The sequence below is a fragment of the Phoxinus phoxinus genome (assembly GCF_949152265.1).
Source record: "Phoxinus phoxinus genome assembly, chromosome: 15".
NCBI lineage: Eukaryota > Metazoa > Chordata > Actinopteri > Cypriniformes > Leuciscidae > Phoxinus > Phoxinus phoxinus.
Genome location: NC_136890.1, coordinates 15,441,593 through 15,463,034, shown reverse-complemented (window position 1 = coordinate 15,463,034; position 21,442 = coordinate 15,441,593). Strand labels below are relative to the sequence as shown.

Below are 21,442 nucleotides of genomic sequence, written 5' to 3'. Positions count from 1 at the left end.
CCCTACTGTACACATTAATGTACTTCCCACTAAGAGAAAACCAAAAAGGAACAAAACCAAAAAAGGTTATTCTCTGGCATCACTGCGAGAAAAAAAAAAAAATTTGGAACCTTTATTTTTTTATATAGCGTAAACTTTCAGAACCGGAAATCGTATTGGATTCATTGTGATTGACGGATATTAGTGGTGTAAACAAACCAATTAATACACACGCACACATTTATTCCAATAACAGATGCATTTGCTTGTGGAGGTTTTTAATTTTCTGATGATAACATTTTATTCAAATATAATTATCACCATATTCTTAGTTTTACAATCAGTATCATAATACAGACAAACACATGCCAGATGAAAGGTCAGAAGTATGACAACCCACAGGGAAGTCATACAACAGGTGTGAATGAGAGTCTAAACGTAAAAGAAAAACATGAACCTCTTTTCTTAGCAACTACAGCCAGGCTGTCCTCCTCAGGAACCCAAGTCACCATGATTTTGCCAAGTGTTCCCGGATCAACTTATTTTGTTGAGCCCGGAACAACATTCCTGCCTGAAAACAGTCATAAACTTCTCAGCGGGAAATGACAGGTGAATAACAGTGGTGTAGAATCACCTCATTGATGTCGATCCAGGAACATGTTGTACTTGGTAAAAAATCAGTTACCCAAACATGCATACTAGTCATACTAACTCACTCAAACATCATTCAAATGTTCAGACGCTACATTCCCTTGTGCTTCTTCGCTCTGTTCTCAGTCATCCTTTAAATTCACAGTCTTTTACTTCAGTATGGGATACACCTACCATCCTGGTCCAGAAAGATTTGAACCCCCTTCTAATAGAGACGTTGGTCAGTTTGAGTTCTGTGATCAGTTGGCTCAGACCGCATGTATTCTCAATGCATCCATGCAGAGTGATCAGTCAGTCATGACCCTTTATAATGGGTTTAACCAAACAAATAATACTAAAGTTGTACGCATTTCTCTTAGTTACTTTGTGCTTGTCATTCTAATATAAATTCCCTGGTTTAGTGGAATGTGCTTCTATATTATTGTACCTGGATTCACTACAGCACCAAGTAATGCGAAGGAAAAAAAAATATACAAAGAATTTTTATATTACAAGATGTACCATCCATCTTCACTGGTCAGCAAATATCAATGCATATTTAGTGGTTTAGATTAACAATCTGATGACATTGTGTCTGGAAGTCCGTCGTTTGACATGACGCTCTGAGAGAGTCACATACAGGTGGAAGCCTCTGGTAAACACTGGAGCTGCTTCTCAATGATACACCGCAGATACTTAAATCTGTTCACAAACAGAGAGAGACACAAAGTTATTTAACCCTCTGATGCATGGATTATTCAATCACAAAGATAAGTTTTTTTTTTTTTGTTAAAAAATGGTAACACTTTACAATAAGGTCTCATTTGTTAACAACATTAGATAACGTATTAACTAACACGAACTGACAATGAACAATACATTTGTTACAAGTATTTATGTTAGTTGAACAAACAATAAACAGCTGTATTTTTTATTATGTTAGTTCACAGTGCATTAACGTTAATGTTGACAAATAGCACTTTTGATTTGAATAATGTGAGTTTAAATTAATATTAACTAGATTAATAAATGCTGTAGAAGTATTGTTCATTATTAGTTCATGTTAACTAAGGTAGTTAACTAAACTGAAACCTTATTGTAAAGTGTTCCCACAAAAATCTAATAAAAAACAATATACACCACATTCAGAAGTTTGGCGTTGGTAAGATTTTTTAATATTTATGACGGAAGTCTCATATGCTCACCAAGGCTGCGTGTATTTGATTAAAAACACACACAGTAAAAACAATGGATGTTTGTTTCCGCCACAGAATAAAACAGAAAAGAAAAAACGTAACCAACTTTTTATCTCACAATTTGGACTTTATAACTCACAATTGCAAGTTTTTATCACACAATTCTGAGAAAAAAAGAAATGCGAGATATACTGTAACTCGCAATTCTGGTGTTTTTTCTTGCAATTCATTATAATATCCTGATTTACTGCTCAAGAAACATTCCTTATTATTATCAATGTTTAAAACTGTTGTGCTGCTTCAAATTTAGTGGAAACCATGATAATTTTTCTTCTTCTAGGATTCATTGATAAATAGAAAGTTCAAGAGAACAGTATTTCAAATAGAAATCTTTTTGTGACATTACAAATGTCTTTACTGTAACTATTAATTACATACATAAAAATCATACTGGCCTCCAAACTTTCGAACGGTAGTGTATTAGGCTGTATTAAACAATTATACAATACTCTTTTTGTGATGATTTTAAGAAAGTTACATACAAGTCCGTTGCAAATTAAAATGATAGTAAATATCATGCGATCACAAGAAATTAATTCATTATATTACAGTAGTTAATTCATTTTTGGATGTCTCCTGAAAGCATGAAACTGATATTTGTCCTTGTCTGCTGTCTTTGACGTCACGGCTCAGGACAGTCACTAGTGAAGGGCTTGAGACTGTGTGTCTTCCTGTGGTGCAATCAGCCAATTAGCATTGTCATGACTCATGACATCATTTTCTGTGGCTCAAAGAGCAGCAGTCACATGGCATTCAGCTTAAAAAAAACCTGGCAGCAGACCCGAGCCACCGTGAGCAAAGACGACACGATTCTATCACAAACTTTAAATAAAAATATGCCTGCGATTTCCGACGTACAGTAATTGTGTCATTGCATCCAGCATGTGGTGTTCTGAGTGCTCTGGAACACTGAACCGTGTTTTCTCCCGGCATCTACTTGTGTGAGGTAAAGTATACCTGCTTCTCAGCTTCTGCACCTCCCTGTCCTCCTCTTCCTTCAGTTTGGTAATGAAGCTCTGCAGGACAGGCATCTCAAATTTGATGTACTGCGCCACCTAGAGCAGTGGAGAGCAACTGCAGTCAGGTATGTGAATTTATTTATATTTCAGTATCAGTAACCTCATTATCAACCCTTCTACACACACACGCATGCACACACACTCACTTCATAGGGAATCTCCTCTCCCAGATCCTGCTCCATGAGAAAGATCTTGCAGACGTGTTCGCATGGTCCCTGAAGTATTCTCACTACTAAAGGGTAGTCTGTACGCTTCAACTGGACACGCTCTGAAACATAGAACACATATGTACATAAACAACTAGATTTATACATTTTCTGAAGGACATATGGGGCTATAAGCACACCTTAAGGAAAATGATCTAGATTATTATCTAAATAGTCAGCCAGCTATTTATTATCATGTCAATTATTGTGCCTTTAGCACCAACAATACTTTAACATATTCTTCATTTATTACTTTTTTATTTATTTAGTTACATTAAACAGAACTGAAAATCATTAACAAGACCATTTTTTTTCGAAATATTTTCTGTAATGTTATCGATTTTCATTTGCTACATAAATCAACATTTGTCGACATTAGATCAAATTAGCACAGAATCAACCTGCCTGTGATCATGTCAAGGGTCAGTTTTCACATGTCTACATACAGAGTGAAACGCAGATGTTTACTCTTTTACCATAGTGTGCTTTTAGCCCTGTTGTACCCTAATGTTTTCTGAAGAAAAAGTAACTGGTGCTCGTTCTTGCCAAAACTCTTCATCATGGTGTTGTGGGAGGTTGCCAGAGTGTTGCTATGTGGTTGCTTAGGTGTTTTGGTTACTGGTCCATAAGAGCCTTGACACTCTGGTTTCTAGATTTGGCTTTGGTCCCTCCAATATTAGCCTATGTCATTCTTTGCCCAATTTAACACCAGCCAGGCAAATTTACCAAACATCAGGGTTTGTTCAGATCCACAAATCTAAGGCTATGTTCACAGTGCAACCTTAGTTAGCGCTCAATTCGGATTCATTGCACAGATCCATTTTGTTGTTGTTGTTGTTTACATTTATTTTTATTTTTTTAAATGTGTCCAAAATCAGATTCTAGCCTGAAAAAGGTCACGATCATGAACTGACCCGCATGCACAAAAGAACAATAACAATGTCGGTGTGCAGTAGGAGTGTTGAAATTAATCGTTTCTACGATGCATTGAGATGTGCACGTGGATGATTCTGCATCGATAGACCATAATAGTTTATAGCCGTTATATAACCTACTGACATTTCTCTGACATCATTCGTCGCATACGCGCTTGTCACGCTAGCGTAAAATGGCAAAGGGAGGCGAAACACTAAAGCAAGTAGTACAAATTTAACCAAGTATTTTATCATTTGGTTGATTCTATAATTGCAGGTACATTTGGTATCTTAAGTCATTCTTTTTTTCTGCTCTTTTCAAATGGTTATATTTTTAGCCATTTTAATAATTTGTTACTCATTGTTGTGGACCACAAGATGTTACAGGCCATAACAATATAATATTTTCTGTAAAAAGTGTCTTATATAGCTAAGAATCATTTCTTGTTAGACTAATTAGTCAGTGTATTTTTTTCTATCATGTATGATTATGTAATCAAAATATTTAATTTTACTGTTCTTTTGGTAATATTTCATTTATTTTATTTATAAAAGCCCTGAATAGTCAACATTAAATTGTTAAGAAATAACTGTTATCTTATAAAAAAATGTGTCCATAAATATTGCGTCAATTCTGTTACCGTACCGTACTTTGCCTTTAAATTGCTGGAATTATTTCTCACAACTATGTAAGATACAGGAAATGATGTCACTTTCCCTCTGATAAGATCTGAAGCACTGAAAGATATGTGTGCTCTCTCTGAGAAAATATTTTTATCTAAACAGTTCTTACGCCAAGAGTTATTTTGTGAAATTGTTACCACAATATGCAAAGGAAAACAGAATGTATCACTGATCACACAGTGGGTTGTTTAAAAATATTTTAACCATGATTTCATTAGTGCAATGAACTCTTAGCATTTATGCTAGCAAGTGGAGTTTTTGGCTAATAAGTTTGGCGAATAAGTTTCTGTTAGTGAACAGTTTTTTTGTTTACATTTTTTAAATGCAAAATGTATCTTCAATTACAGAATCACTCATTTACAGCGTGTGAGGGTGAGCCTGCGTGCGAGTAACCTGTGTGTGTGTGTGTGCATGCGAGCGTGTGCGTACGAGTGTGTGTGGGCGTGTGTGACTTGTAACTTAAGTAGTACACTACTTGACAGTTTAATGCTAGTGTTTATTAGTTCTAAATGCTCCTGTCGTCTGCTGTGTTTAGACCTAACTTTTGTTTAACTGCATTCAGGAAGTGAACTTCCTTGGAGAAGATTCAAATAAAAAGGGAGTTCATATCTGACTGATTGTATTCCTTGACGAAAATGTAGCAATGTGCAGTAATATATTGCAACGCATCGTGATGAATCATGATATCGAATTATTGACATGATAATCGTAATCGAATTGTGAGACCAGTGAAGATTCACACCCCTAGCTCCAGCAAGAATTATATGGAAGCAAACACATTTACACGTTCATTTATAAGGTGATGTGCGGCAGAAGCCAGCGAACTTGTGTGCAGGCGATAATGAGGATGCTGAGACTGAGGAGAAAGGGCAACGTTTTTCTGGTACATGTTTTCCAAGTTTTGATTGTATAGAGCTGTCACCGTAATACTTAAATGAGGATACACTGACTAACTTCTCTGCCGTCTTCCATATTCACAGAGTGACCACAGAACTACCTGTATGTAAATCTTTAGAGTGATTCCCATCAGCAGAATTGTGACGAATGTTGATCTAGAGTGACGTAAAAATCTCATGAATTTCGATATGACTGTTCGGACTGAGGTAGCATTGCAAAACATCAGACCTGTATCTGACTTAGGACCATATATGGAAGTGGCCCAAATCAGAATCGAAAAGGATCAGATTCCATGTGGTTTGTGCTGTTCACACTGTTTTGAAAAACAAAAAACAAAACCGATCCGAATCGTATATGAGCAAAAAACATTCAAAAAACATTCAAGTGTTCAAATTAGTTCTTTGCTTTGCACTGAAAATTAACCGTGCACAATATTTTATCGTATAACACGATCCCATTTTAGTTTTATAACTCCTCTACTCTATTTTCCCCAAAATGTGAGGACTGCCTGAACGTAGCCTAAGCATCAGCGATTATAATAGTGATTAAAGCCTCCACTATAGAATAAATACTGCATAGTTTAAGTTGTGTTGTTCTCTGTCCACTAGATGGCGATTCAGTGTTGCACAGTCAAGTGTAAAATAAAAGAAGACAGCAGCTGACCTCCGCTGGTATGAACGAGGTAGAGGGCGAAATCATCTGGGCTGTTCTCAATCTTAAACTTGTTCAGTAACACCCGCAGCACCTGTGGTGTGGTCATGCAGCTGTTGATCCGTACGTTAGTAACAGAACCGTATGCAGGCGTGAACACGGCCGTCTGAACGAGAGAGACAGAAAGAAGAACAAGAGAGCGCATGTCTGATTAACTTATACTCAAACGATCACACACACACACACACACACACACACACACACACACACACACACACACACACACACACACACACACACACACACACACACACACACACACACACACACACACACACACACACACACACACAGATTTTATCTCAAGTTACCTTGTGGTTGTAGAAGTGACCATTGATGGAAAATCTGTGCCTTCTGATTCGCCGCTGGTCACTAGGAGACCGTCTCCTGCCCCGTCTCAGTACACCGGCATCGCTTTTGGTTCTCAGAAGCTGAGCGGAGATGTCACACTCCTCTGCCAAGAGAAAACACGAGATGAGGCGGGAAAACCAGTCACAGGTTTGCTCAAAGCAATTGTTTTAAAAAGCAAGTTTTACCCTCTTCTTCTTCTTCTTCTTCATGGTGTTGTGTTGTGCCGTTGCTTGATTGGTCCTCTGGGGGAGTCACTTCCATCTGAGGGGGACATTGAGGAGTCTGTGTCTGACCCTCCTGACTGGACAAGTAAAGAGGAACAGAACAATTATATCATGACGTACTACATTTGCCATGTTGTCATTATCACGTTACGTCGCTTCACTGCCATTCACAAATCCTCTCCCGTGGCCTCATGGGATAGTAAAGTGTCCATCATATGCACACTTCAGAATCTCACCAGTAGAAGTAGTTCATCCGGCCACTTTTTGCCTACTCTTTAATGAGTACTGGTAATTCAGACGTGATTTCAGATGCAGCCATTTTCTTAAATTTTCCACCAAAATTGTACCACAGACATCACATCACCGTTCAAGTTTGGGGTCAGCGCGATTTTTTAAAATGTTTTTGAAAGAACTCTCTTATATTTGTCACAGTCAGGTTGAAATAATGAGAAGAAAAAGGAATTAAGGTTTTATTTACGAAGAAACGGGAATAGAACAACCAAACTAAACACAACATGAATGACAAAGAACTGAAGGAAACACAGGGCTTAAATAGGACAAACCAACCAATCAGATAAATGAATGACAGGTGTAAGACATAAACAATGAACAACCAAGGAAACAAACTTTCCCTGCGTCCCAATGTCCATACTGTCCATCCTAAATGTGAGATTAGAATAAGTGTGAAGTGTGTCCCATGTTGAAAAGAGTGTCCCATGTTGAAAAGAGTATGTCAAAAGTCCCCGGATGGTCTACTATTTCCAGTAGATTTCCGAAGTGTGGATTCATGCACACTCTCTAAAGGCTAGTATTGCCCACAACCCATTGCGCTTTGGAAGAGGAACTACAAACACAAGTAAAAAGTGTTAAAAAACTACAAGACATGGCGGATATGCGTGACCGATTTTAATGATTTTAGTGACATCATTATGCATTAATATGGGGAGAGTTCTCCGTATGAAAGACCCGCGACTGCAGATCAACGTACTGCATTTCTCTCCGATTCGGTAGGAAATGAAATGTGAAGGATTTTAACAGGGACAAGATGATTGACAGGCCAGTTTACTGTGACAGGATGCGACAGAGAGCAACCGTTAAAGATGCAATTGTATGACGTGATAGTAAGTCCCAAAGCTTGTCTACTCTTTTGCTACACACTCAAAAGTATGCACTTTTTCTTCACAAAAACAGCACATACTGGAAACTGCTTGTTAAGATAACATTATTATCAAGACGTTTCTGGCACAAACTGATGCCTAAAGTCTTTCATTCTGTTTATCCACCTCAGTAGGTGCTGGAAACAATATTTCAGTTGGAGCTCTCAGATATAAATAGTTCCTTTGAACCCCTCTTTTGGAGTTAAGGAATAGATCTAATCTAAAAAAAATAGATCAAAACCATAAAACATTAGAAATGTGTGCATTATTTATATCACACGTTTGAGCTGATGGAATGCCAAAAGCACGGTCATCACAAGGATAGAGTTGCTATGGCAACAAACAAAGCAGGCTTTCAGTGTGTGAGCTGCTGTGGTGTGTCAAGGTTACTTGAGTTTAACTGGGCTTAGTTTCTATGATGATGAAGATGTTTATATGCTATGGTTGATAAGTTACAACATAAGAACTGATTAATCACCATTTTGTTAACTAAAGTGATGTTTAATGATGGAAAAATTCAGCAGTGCACAAAAAAAATCTTCGTATTTATCAATCTTGAGCAGCAAATCATATTAGAATTATTTGTGAAGGATCATGTGACACTGAAGACTGGAGTTATGATGCTAAAATTCCAGCTTTCAGATCACAGGAAAATAAATACATTTTTAAGTATATTTTAAAAAGTTATTTTAATTTGTGATTTCAAAATCACAATATTAATATATTTACAGTACTTAGCCTTGGTCAACATAAGAAACAAATCTTACCAACCTCAAACTTTTGAAAGTCAATGTCTATTTACCTTTTGATTAGTCTTATTTTCCAGTAAAAACATCCCAAAACCAGATATATTTACTTGAGAAGAAAGATGAACCTTCTTGGTAAGAAGAATTACTGATTTTTGGCAGCGTACTATTCTTTCTCTCTTCACTGATGTATACTAGTTTCTCAATAAAGCATGTATAGGAAGTCAATGAGCTAATGTCAAAATATCTGACCTCTGGTTGTCTAGGTTACACCCTGAGTGCCAGGAGGTAGATGAGGGAGGTGGTCTGATTCGCTCATGGTCATCCTGCATCTGAAGCCTGATTGGTCGACGCAAACCCCATGAGATATTGAGAAGTCCTTCTATGATCAGCTCCTCCTCTTCCTGCCGGCAGAATACATACAACATACATATACACTCGAACTTGAGTTTGTTATCCTGATGAACAGAAGTGACGATACATAAAGGGCCTGAGTATTAGGTTTAAGTGACCTACAAGCCACCTTTTGACTTTTAGAATAAATGAGGCTTATAAATGATAAATACAGCATGTCAGTAATTTGGCACCTGGGCAAGCTGCATTTTACAGACACAAAAGAAGCCTCAGTCACCCCCACACACGGGCGCACATCCCCTCCAGACACAGACGCTTATTACTCCCCTGACAATAGTGAATAATCGAGAAAGCACAGAAGGGGTCAAACGCTTCCCCACCTGCCACACGATGAGTGTACAACTCTTTCTTACCTCTCGGTGTCGTAGCTGCAGGTTCTTCCCTTCATAGTAGAGATTGTAGGTCTTTAAATAAGAGAGAATGCTGCTCCTGAGAAAGAACAAAGTCTTGCTTAATAATTCATTTAATCTTTAAAATGTTAAACTTATATCTTGTGTCAGAGGGGGTGTGTCTTAAAAGTTCATTGGGTGCAACCATTTAATAATCTTTCCAATTAAATTTTTTTTTTACTGGATTGGCAACTGAATAAAGAAATGAAACCAGCAAATATTTTATTAAAAAATGCCATTTAAAAGTTGTAGTTATTTATTAATTTACTATTTTACTGAAACATATACATGCATATCAGTGGCGACTGCTGGTCTTTCAAAGAGGGGAAGCTCATTTTCGGCCTACATCATAAAATTGGTCCAAAACTTCCATCAAAATATGTGTATCGTGATTGTCAAAACATTAGGTATTTAAACAGAATTTTATTAAGTTTAGTAAAAACATGTTACAATGTTTACATGGTACAATGACTGTAGGCTACTGATTTTATTATTGCTTGACACACGATTTCATTTCAATTCAATTTTATTATTTTGATTTGATTCCGATCTTGATTCAATATCGATTCATTTGGATAAATATTAGCTAGTCTAACTTACATTCATTTTTTTTTCAAGAAAAAAAATCTCATCTAATGCTGTAAACATACAGAGAGAGCCCTGTCAGCTGGTATTATTATTAAAGGTTAAATAACAACTCAAATTAAATATAATACAAATATAATATAAATATGTCATACAGTGCACATATTTAGCAAAATACTCCTCTCTGTAGCTAATTTTTCAAGCCAACTAACGTGCAATGGTTATGGCTTTCTTGATCCTGAGGTAACGTAACTTAACGTTACCTTAAACCTAAACGTTGTGACATTTTTTCCAGCTCTTTTATTGACCTCTTTCCACGTTGAAAAACACTGATTGTTCGATATTAAGTATGAGGCATATACATTTTGGTAAGTTGTACTGGATCTTTCAACATGCTGATTCGTGTTTATTTATTATTTACTAGTTGTAAAGAGTGAGAGGTGATCTGTCACGTCACATTTACAAGTGCTAAAGCGATATTTATTGTTTGAATTTCGTAATACAATTTACAGAATCGGAGAGCTGAGAATTTGCTTATCAAAAGTAACCTTCTCTTTGTTGTCTGTCAGTGTCAGTGTCCTCTTTGCTTCGCGATTTTTCCCTGCGTGAGAAAAGCGTTTTTCAGTTTACTTTTCACTGAGCTCGAATAGCTTCAGCTATTGGCGGAAATTCTGTCAATCAAAAGGAGATGACAGACCCTCCAATCACCACGCAGACGCTCGGAGTCCGGGCCCGCCCACTCCTCCATTCCCACCAGAGACGCTGAGCGTCCGTGGGCGGGACATAATCGCAGCATTTATCCAATGAACGTCTAGTTTCGCAGCACTGAAAAAAACTGTTCAAAGCAGCCCCATTGAAGTCAATGGACGCTCGGCTTCAACAGAAAAATGCACTGTGACGCTGCGGGAATGAATGAGAAGGAAATCGAGTCAGCTGACCAGCTGCTGATTCTGAACGAACTCGTCTTCGAGATGAACGTGTTCTAAAGCATTTTTAGTCAATAAAATGTTAACAAAATAGTACATATATTTGACCATTAATTGTTGACATTATAGGGGAAGCCAAGCTTCCCTTGCAGTCTTAAAGAAATCGCCACTGATGCATATATGTATTTCATCGATGTGTGTTTATTAAGTGATTTTTAATAAATACATTTTTAATAATAAATGTTATCTTTTGCATTATATTATATATATATATATATATATATATATATATATATATATATATATATTAGTGCTGTCAAATCGACTAATCGCATCTAACATAAAAGTTTTCGTTTACATAAAATATATGTGTATATATTATTATATTTATATATATGTCTGTGTGTGTCTTTGCATGTATCTATATATATACGTGTGATTATTGTATATGTAAATTTCCTGTACTTTCAAGTTACATGGATTATAAATAATAATGATAACAAGAACTAAAATGTAACATTAATATAATATATTTATTTTATATACATTAATATATGTAGTTGCTGTATCTAATCTGGTTACTACACACATTCTTTTCTACAATGTGATTTACTATTTTTAACTTTAATCTACGGTAGTAGGATGAATTAATTAAGATGAAATAATTTGAATTCAAATCAATGTTCATGTCCATGTATTTTGTTGGGTTTATTTATAATATTGACACTTACGGAACATAATCCCTTACATAGTGAATACATTATTACAGAACCGTAACAGGACAAAAAAAAGCAGCCATTAGTTCAGACGTTATCAAGAGTTTGTTAAGATTTATACTCACTTGCTGATGAATTTGTTCTCTCCAACCCGTACACCGTCATTCCTGTCATCCATTTTATCCCAGCCACGACTGCATGGAAGAACTCTAGAGAGACCGAGAGGGAGGAGAACGGAGAAAGACAATCTTTCTGTTTCTTGTTTTAACATCAAAGAATTAACTCTTCGATATCTAGGTCAGAGAAAAAAAGTGGGTAAGAGAACAACAGACCCTTAAAACAAAACAAGTAACGTATGCATATCTCACACTCCTCACTAGCTCATGTATTTCTGATATCTCAAGACAAGAGACTCATGCTCTGTTCTATATCACACAAACCCATGTGAAGCCGACATCTGCAAGTCACAGCTGAAAGTAAACTATTCATGAGGATGTGACCAGAATAGACATGGAGCACATTCTGGAATGAATGAGGGGATTGAAACAGTCCATCAACACATTTAAAGACCCCATGAATACAAAGCTAAAGTTGTGTGTTCTTTAGCCCATGTGTGTTAGCTTTGAGGTCACCTATAAAAAAATAAAAAAATCCAAAAAAATGCTGATATATAATATATCACTGTTTCTACTAAAATTAAGCAGTGCTGTTTTCAACATTGATAATAATCAGAAATATTTCTTGAGCAGCAAATCATCATGTCAGAATGATTTCTGAAGGATCATGTGACTGAAGACAGTCTGATGAATGAAAATCCAGCTTTGACATTTTAAACTATATGCAAATAGAAAATAGTTATTTTAAACTATAATTTGAAACTTAATATAGGCTACTCATATCTGGCATTTAAATTTGATGTGTTTCTTCTGGGAAAACACAAAACATACCGATGACTCATGCTGCACTACAAAGATTGTTGTCCAATCAAATGATCTCTAGATTAAGAGTGTCCCGCCCCACAATTTGATCAGACTTTAAATATTTTAATTGGTAAAAGATGCTCAGTCATGATGATGATCAATATATAAACAAATTTAGAAATGCAATTGATTGAAATACAATCAGTGCTATAGAATAATACAGTATTGTCCCTTGAGCTTCATTACAGATGAAACCAGAGACTAAAATGAAACAAGATATACAAGCAAAAATAGCCAAGAGAGAAATAACCGAAAGAAATTGTTTTTTTAATTCATCCATAGAAGTTCCCCAACAGTTCACAGAAATGCTTTACATATTTCCAACGCAAAATATGTAACGTGTCCATTTGAAATGAAAAGACTTTTCTATAAGGCTCAATGGCTGACCAACTCATGTTTGGAGGTTCCCCTGGCACAATACAAACTGCTCTACTCAAGGCTTCCTTCCTCACCAGCTGGAAAGGCTTTACTGACGCTTCCGGAGACGGGACAGGTGCGGGACAACAGGGTACTGTTACCCTGCTGATCGAGCTCCTCAACATCTCTGAGTGACTACCGCTCTGAACCAATCCTAGCTGTTGTCGTTTTATTGTGTCTCATTCAGTATACAACTGTCACTCCAACAAAGCTGAAATGAATAGTGTAAAACCATCCCTAACTTTAATAAAACGATACATTTTCAGACTGAACCTAACGTTAAAGGAACTAAAAGTGAGGAAATTGCAGTGACTATCTGCATAGTACGCGGTTTCACAACTTTGTAGGAGCGAATCAGTGTTAAGGGAATAGTCCACCACCAAAAAAGAAAGAAAATTCTGTAATTATCTACTGAATGACTTTAGTTGTTCTGTGGAAGATAAAAGAAGATACCGGTATTTTGAAGAATGTTGATAATCAAACATTTAGTTTCCAATTGACTTCCGTAATATGGACAGGAAATACAATGGAAGTCAATGGGATCCAAAAATGTTTGATTACAAATGTTCTTTAAAATATCTTGTTTTATATTCCATAACAAAGACAGTCAAATACAGAATTGGATTGGAACAAAATGAGGGTGAGTAAATAATGACAGAATTTTCACCTTTGGGTGGACTATTCCTTTAAATACAGCAAAACACTGCAGAAAGCAGTCATGTGTCCTCTGTATTACATGATAAAATAGCATAAGTTACGGTACTTGAAATCAACCTTTTTGCATTTATTCATCTTGAAATACAACAAAACAGCACATTTCAAATGCCACAAGACATTCATTTAAATCCTGACATTCATCAACAGACTTTCCATTATCTGTCTCACTATTTCATGGCATGCCTTAAACTAGACATAAGAAGACTGAACTGAGCGCACATTACCTTATCTCTGATGTAAACGGCTCTTTTGGTGGTCTTTAAATGCTAAGGGAGTGCTGAACCCATGTGACACTCTCCTAAACTCTTCCTCTCAGATTTGCACAGCGGAAACTGACACGAGGGTTTCAGACTTCCTCAATTGTGGTTTCGCTGGCTGCCTCCTCCTCCTTTTATCTCCTTTTGTCTGTTTCTCTCAAGTTCACAATGTCTTTATGCACACCACCATCAATAGCCTACCAACAAAAGATATATGAAACCCATCAACTTTATGAGCACTTAGAATCACTTCAGGAGAACTACTTAGAGTACACAGACATGAGCACGTAACTCAAGGGTCCGGTGCACACACAAATACACACAAACAAGACACAGCTGTCCTAGTGAGACCCTAAATGGAACCGTTAAAGGCCTCATTCAATCCTTGACAAAACTCCTGCTCGATTATTCTTTCACAAGATTATCATCCCACATGCAAAGTTGCAAACGGGTCTCTCTTTTGTACGGGCATGTTTTCTTATCAACACTACCATCTCCTGACCCAGCGGTAAGTATGTGTGGCTGTTAGTGTGTGTGTGTGTGTGTGTGCGTGGCCCCTCCCACGTCTTTCATACACACCACTCGCTGCGCTCAATCAGGAGATGATGAAATATTCAATACCAATCGACCCAGAGCAGCTTATTCTGACATGAATATTTCATATCCCAAATAAAGTCCTGTCAGAACTACAGATGATCGGTATAAGAGCTATTAGTCTCTGAAACGCGTCCAAAAGTCATTGGCAACAGATAATGGGCATCAGATGACAGGTGCTGATTAGAAGGGGTCTGTATTTAGGGATGCATGATATATCAGTGCCCTCTCGACCGATATTGTACAAGCTCCTTTCCCCGCCATCTAACACTTTAAAGGAACACGTCGACTTTTATAGTCACAGCATGTACAAATAACAAGGTCACATGAGACACAGCCATCTTCTAACCGTATACATACTGGGAACTATATTCTCAGAAGGCGAAGCACTGCTACTTCTGCGGAGTGATTTGCTCGCAGCACCTGAGAAGCCCTGTGGTGAGGAGCAGAGTTCGCTCAGAGTGTTGCGCTAACCACGTAGCAGTGCTTTGCCTTCTGAGAATATAGTTCCCAGTATGTATACGGTTAGAAGATGGCTTTGTCTCATGTGACCTTGTTATTTGTACACGCTGGGACTATACAAATCACAACATGTAAGGAAAATGTTGGCGTTATTTTGTCACTTATTGGGAGCAGTATGCTAGCTGGAGCCGTTTACCTCCAGTCTTTGTGCTAAGCTAGGCTAGCGGTGGGTGCGTCAGACAGAGTTACGGCACGCACAGAGATGAAAAGGGTATGTATATGGACTTATCTAACTCTGGGGGATACGGGGAATAAGCTAAAGTCCCAAAAAGTTGGCGTGTTCCTTTAAAACACTAATCATTTAATTAAAATGTTAAACGTTTCTGTAAACGGTAACACTTTACAATAAGGTTTACTAGTTAACATTACCTTAGTTAACATGAACTAAGAATGAACAATGCTTCTACAGCATGTATTAATCTTTGTTAATGTTAATGTCAAGATTTACTAATAGGCTACATTATTAAAATCAAAGGTTGTAATTTGTTAACATTAGTTAATACACTGTGAACTTACACAAACAAACAATGAACAGCAGGATATTTATTAACTAGCCTATCATTAACAAAGATGAATAAATACTGTAACAAATGTATTGCTCATTGTTAGTTAATACATTAACTAATGTTAACTAATAAACCTTATTGTTAAGTGTTACCACGTAACATTAGTAAATCTCAAAATGAATATACATTTTTTTTATACTTATATAGAATATATACTGTTTATAAGTTTGGGGTCAGTGAGATTTTTTAATCTAAAGAAATGAATACTTTTACTCTGCAATTAAATGGATCGAAAGCGACAGTAAAGACATGTATAATGTTACAAAATATTTCTATTTCAAATAAACTCTGTTCTTTCTATTTATCATAGAATCCACAATTTTCAAAAAAAAAATTCCACAAAAAAAATATTAAGCAGCACAATGGTTTTTAACATTGATAATAATAAGAATTGTTTCTTGAGCAGCAAATCAGCATATTAGAATGATTTCTGAAGGATCATGTGACACTGAAGACTGGAGTAATGATGCTGAAAATTCAGCTTTGCATCACAGGAATATATACAGATATATATTTAACACGTTTTTTTTTTATCAAATAAATTCAGCCTTGGTGAACAAAACATTAAAAAAAATCTTACCAACCCTAACATTTCAATGGTAGTGTACAGTAAATACTGGCCAAGATGTCAATCCAAACCATGCAGAACAAGGAAAAGGGAAAGCCAAGAGAGAATAAAAACGTTTCACAATCTTATCTGAACTGTTACCTTTTTCTTCTCCAGTTAACTACTTTTTATCCTTTTTTTATCAAAGATCAAATGTTGGTTAGAAAAACAAACCCCATTATACAAAAACAAATTTAGATAAAGAAAATGCAAGATGACCCTGCTTCAGTCTCTGCAATGCAATAAGCCCTTTTCACGCTTTTCACTGGAACCACTCAAGCACCACGCTTCGAGAGCCATGTACTTTTCCACGCTTACGCAACTATGCACTTGTCAGGGGAATTATGAAAAATGAATGAAAAAGAGCATGAGAACTATTTTTACAGTCTTGTGGACTCATGTGACTATCCAATCTGCCAGATCTCCTAAAGATCAACTCAGCATCTACAAAAAGTACCTAATTATGAATAATTACATGTTTTTCCAAACACAGACTGTCTGGTGGGTTGGCACTTGAGTGGACTGGGCGGGCAAAGGGAAGTGCTGGGAAGATTGTGGAAGTGGGACACACTGGATGGAAGTTGTGGTCCGTGTCGCTTCACTGCCAAATGGCTTGTTTTTGCTTAAGTTACTAGGCTATTTATATAATAAATTCTATACGGATTATTTAATGCCTGTTCATGCTATTGTTTGCAATGGCTTTAATCCAACCACGGACACCGTTCCATCCCTCTTTTTCCTTCCCGCTGGTTTGAAAGTTATTCCACCTTGTTGTCCAATTCCAAAGCAACCGCTCACTAACCTCTTCCTTTAAGATCCAGGCCAAGATCTCTGCTTGATGTTTCCTGGCCTATATCCACACAGACACACACACACACGCACGCACGCACACACAACACACCACACACACACCTCCCCCAACCAGCATCCATAGCTCGGCGGCTATTGTTTAAATTGCCACGGCAACCTGAAAAACACTTGCAAAGCAACAACGAGCTTCGTCCAACAATGCTGGAAGTCACACGTCTGCTCCTTCTTCCTTTCTTCTTCCTTCCCTTCATTTATATGTTCAGCAGATTGCACTGCCACAGTTGTCGGCATGTTTACTGATGGCTGCTGCTTTGTGTTTCTGAAACACTCAAGTGTTATGAAATATGACACACAAGACAAAACACAGCTATACTTTGCATGGAAAATCTGCCTGGATTCCCAACTTGCATCTGAGACACAAAGGCTAGTGAGTAACTTATTTGGAACACTTAAAAAAATTCCAGATTTATCAAAACAAATGGTTTTTAGATGCAGTTGTTTAGTTTAGAAAAACGATTTCAAGATGAAGAGTTCTCATTTTTTCCCCCTGGAAAGTAACTGAAACTCAAATGTGTCTCATTCACTGCCTGAGAAAAAAAGAAAATTATATGCTATCATAACCTATATGTAGTTTCAAACCAGTATTCATTTTTTTGTCAGTGGAACACAAAATATGTTTTTTAGAATGTCCAAACGTCAAGTTTTCATATGGCTTTTCAAGAAGACTTGAAAGAATTGAGTAATTTGTACAGTATGAACTACTTAAAAGGACTCTACAACAATTATTCCCGGTCCTCAAATCTGATTGGTCGAGCAGCATTCCAGTAGTGCTGATATTTACGGTAGTTCAACAGCAGTGGGACGTTTCTTTTATTTGTACCCGCCTTTTTCCTACGCCCAATGACGCCCGTTTGCGCGAATTATGGGAGTAACTTTCTGTTAAGCGGAAAACAATCAACAAGCAATAAGCATTCTCAAAAAACTGAGCACGATAAGATGACATTATTCTATTCACCCTTCAACCATCGAACATTAAAAGGAAATTTAAAAGTGTAAAAGCATTAACAAATTGTTACAACAGACCATGAACAAGCTTGCAATATTACGAACGTTAAACATCACTGTAGAAATAAATGTCTGTATTATCATGTAACATAAGTTGCCTCAATCAAAAATGTTCATTAACTGGAACATTGAGTGATAACATTTCAAAGTGATTTCCATAATTTTGACTGACAATAACTATTGTATTTACCTGCTTTAGAAACATTTCAGTAATTAGATTAGAGGTGAAAATAGAGACAATTACATTTTAAAGCATGTACGTGTGAAAACAAACCTGGAAAGAGAGGATTTGGGGAGGAAAAATTAGAGATTCTTAGTACATTCCAGTGAATTATTCATGGGATACTGTATATCGTAAATTAAATCGGGAGAACAGATCACAAGTGTGTGGTATATGCTGTCCTTTTTTATACTGTTACAGAGGAATAAAAGGGGGGAAAACATGATCAGGAGGAAAATAATGCAGCGACTGAAAAGAGCTCTTTCCATCTTGTTATATTATGTGCATTAAAATACCAAGCGTTACATTATTCTTCTGACGTCAGCAAATAGAAAATGAAGGAAATATTACAGCTCATTCGGTCAAACTGACAGATGATGATTATTTGTGACGCAACCTTATGATTTGGAATGATTTCTTGATGCTTTGGCTTCTTTTAGAACTATTTTCATTGGCGACAATTGAAGTAACTGGCCATTTTCAGACAGAATCGTAATCACAGTCAAATAAGCTGTGATTACATGAGGCAAAATCAGAAGTTATGTTCTATATTTGAATATAATGTAATTTACTTTTGTGATGACAAGTCTTAATTTTCAGCAGCCATTACTCTAGTCTTCAGAAATCATTCTAATATGCCGATTTGCTGCTCAAGAAACATTTCTCATCATTTTCTCATCACAAAACAGCTGTGCTTAATATTTTTGTTGAAACTCATATTTTTTTCCAGAAAAAAAGGCATTTATTGGAATCAGTATTTAGTCACACTGTAAATATCTTTACTGTCACTTTTAGTCAATTTAACTGACCCTTCCTGAATAAAAAATATAATTTAAAAGTATTTTTTTTTAAATGTAGCGTATGTGCTTTCATTACAGAAAAAAGAAGAAGAAGCACGAACTTCTCTATTTGTGGTCCATGGAAGAAAGAGTGGGGGGGGAGTAGATTTCGTGACAGAAATGTAATTTTTTGGGTGAACCATTCAAGATAAAACAGGTTATGTAATCTGTCCAGATATAATGCCAGGCGAGTAGTTACTTTTATTGCTATCATATCTCTCAGGGAGATTTAACAACTCTAAATGTTAAACACTATGGCATATTATTCTCTTGACAAGAGTCTACAGATGCTATTGTAATCTGAAGCCTGAATACTAGATTACATTTCCAGTAAGACATTCTCAATGCATTTCAATACACAACTGATCATATTACACATTATGATACAAAGTTGCAAACACATGGCAGTAGCAGATAACACAGTCAATTCACTGGTACACAAAAGCGTCCAAGTCTGAGGACGTCGTGAGTAACAAACATCTACGAAAACAGTGAACACGAGCACCCACCACTCTCTTGTAGATCTCTGCTGCCCAGATGTCACGATGCCCGTCGCTCAGGGGTGTAAATCTTATCAATGTTTTTCTGTCTCCAGACAACACTCAATCTGTACGAATCTAGCATCCGAGACAATATATACCGATAGAGGGCTTTACTTAGTCCAACTCGGACCGAGCTTCTGTGCGAACAATCGCAGTTTGAGGGGGCGTCCGTCTGAGGAAGAGGAGGAGGAGGAATACCCCCCATCTGCTGTTCTAGACCTCAGATAGCGTACCAGCCAATCAGCGCGCGCTCCGACGCCCCTTTGTTCGCGCGCTGCTCCTTTAGCGCTGGAGAACATATGCGTTCTGAGGAGGGGAATCCCCAAAACAATAGCCCACTAAAGAGGAAAAGAAGGAACATAAGCTTCATTTTATCCTTGGTAACGTATGACTAAATGCGCAAACGGCACAAATAACCCAAAAATAGCCTATTATACTGATTTGTGAACTTGACTAACTTTTTAGTCAAAGAATCCTGAAAAAATGTGTCACGTGTCCACAATACAGCAAAAATAACACGGATGATAATAAGAACATTATTAATAACCGAGCACCAAATAAACATTTTCGAACGATATCTGAAGGATAATCATGTGACACTCAAGAGTGTAGTAATAGCTGCAAAAAATAAATAAATAAAAAATCAGCATTGCCATCACAGTAATTAATTACATTTTAAAATAGACCACGTTAAAATATAATTTTTCACAGTATTAGCCTACTGTTATGCCTGCAGTTCGTTTCACTGGTTTATTTAAGGAGTAAAACATATTTTCTAATTCAGCAGTGGAAAATTTGGTAACAAACGGGTTAATGACGCTGACAGTGAGGATTAGATCATCATGGGTCATCAGGTCAGAAAATGAGCAAATCTGAGCTGGGAATGACTGGTATCGTTTTAATCTCTTGTCATCTGCTACCCTTCTCTCCCCATCTGTTCAGAACACAGTTAAAGGGTTAATAAAGCCTAAAAAGATGTAAAGTGTTTTGGGACATTGGATTAAAAAAAGATTTAAAATAGTACGAAGTAAAAAGGACAAATTATTTCGTTCATTTCTAAATATTGTGTGTTTTATTGTTTTCTCTGTGTTTAAGGTTTTGTCCAGACATGTTCACCATTAGACATTTCTTGTAGGCCTGTAACATATTATATCATGCGATAAATGGTGATTCCTATATTCATTCATAACGTACTTTTGTAACAAAATAATAGTTTTTTTAAACAAATGTAATTTTACTCCGTTTATTAATGTTTTTACCAGTATTCAATGTCCACAGTTGCGCAGTTTTCTTTTTTATAAAACAAACAAACAGCTTTTTATGTAAAATACACTTTATAAAAGACCCACATTTCTAACTGCCATTCATGGTTAACATGGATAATTTGACATGGTGTAGTGCAATATTTTTGCCCATCTTTTAGAAAATGCAGTTTTAAAAGTAAAAAATTATCTTAAATTATAGACATCTTTTCACAAGTTTTTCCAGTTGGATTCATATCT

The 21,442-nt window shown here is 36.6% G+C and overlaps 1 protein-coding gene across 2 annotated transcripts; it reads right to left on the bottom strand.

Annotated features, from left to right (window-relative positions):
- Positions 1–227: 227 nt before the first annotated feature.
- On the bottom strand, positions 228–20,248 carry rassf2a (Ras association domain family member 2a). 2 transcript variants are annotated; one of them, XM_079636484.1, is made up of 11 exons: positions 19,908–20,123; positions 14,143–14,372; positions 11,930–12,013; positions 9,542–9,617; positions 9,027–9,178; positions 6,833–6,948; positions 6,608–6,750; positions 6,249–6,402; positions 3,031–3,152; positions 2,823–2,920; positions 228–1,311 (listed from the first exon to the last, which is right to left on the bottom strand). In XM_079636484.1, the coding sequence occupies exons 3-11, from the start codon at positions 11,980–11,982 to the stop codon at positions 1,242–1,244; spliced, it is 984 nt and encodes a 327-aa protein (XP_079492610.1). In that variant the 5' UTR covers positions 11,983–12,013; positions 14,143–14,372; positions 19,908–20,123; the 3' UTR covers positions 228–1,241. The 2 variants fall into 2 exon arrangements, with proteins under 2 accessions (XP_079492610.1, XP_079492609.1); XM_079636483.1 differs by lacking the exon at positions 14,143–14,372 and having other exon boundaries at positions 19,908–20,248.
- Positions 20,249–21,442: the final 1,194 nt, after the last annotated feature.

Bases quoted from the DNA above. Each gene is read 5' to 3' on its own strand.
- rassf2a (XM_079636483.1), bottom strand. From the start codon at position 11,982: ATGGATGACAGGAATGACGGTGTACGGGTTGGAGAGAACAAATTCATC. The intron at 3,153-6,248 runs GTCAGCTGCTGT...TCTATGTTTCAG, and splicing joins CCTCGTTCATACCAGCGGAG to AGCGTGTCCAGTTGAAGCGT. The intron at 1,312-2,822 runs GTATACTTTACC...GTTTGTGAACAG, and splicing joins GTGCAGAAGCTGAGAAGCAG to ATTTAAGTATCTGCGGTGTA.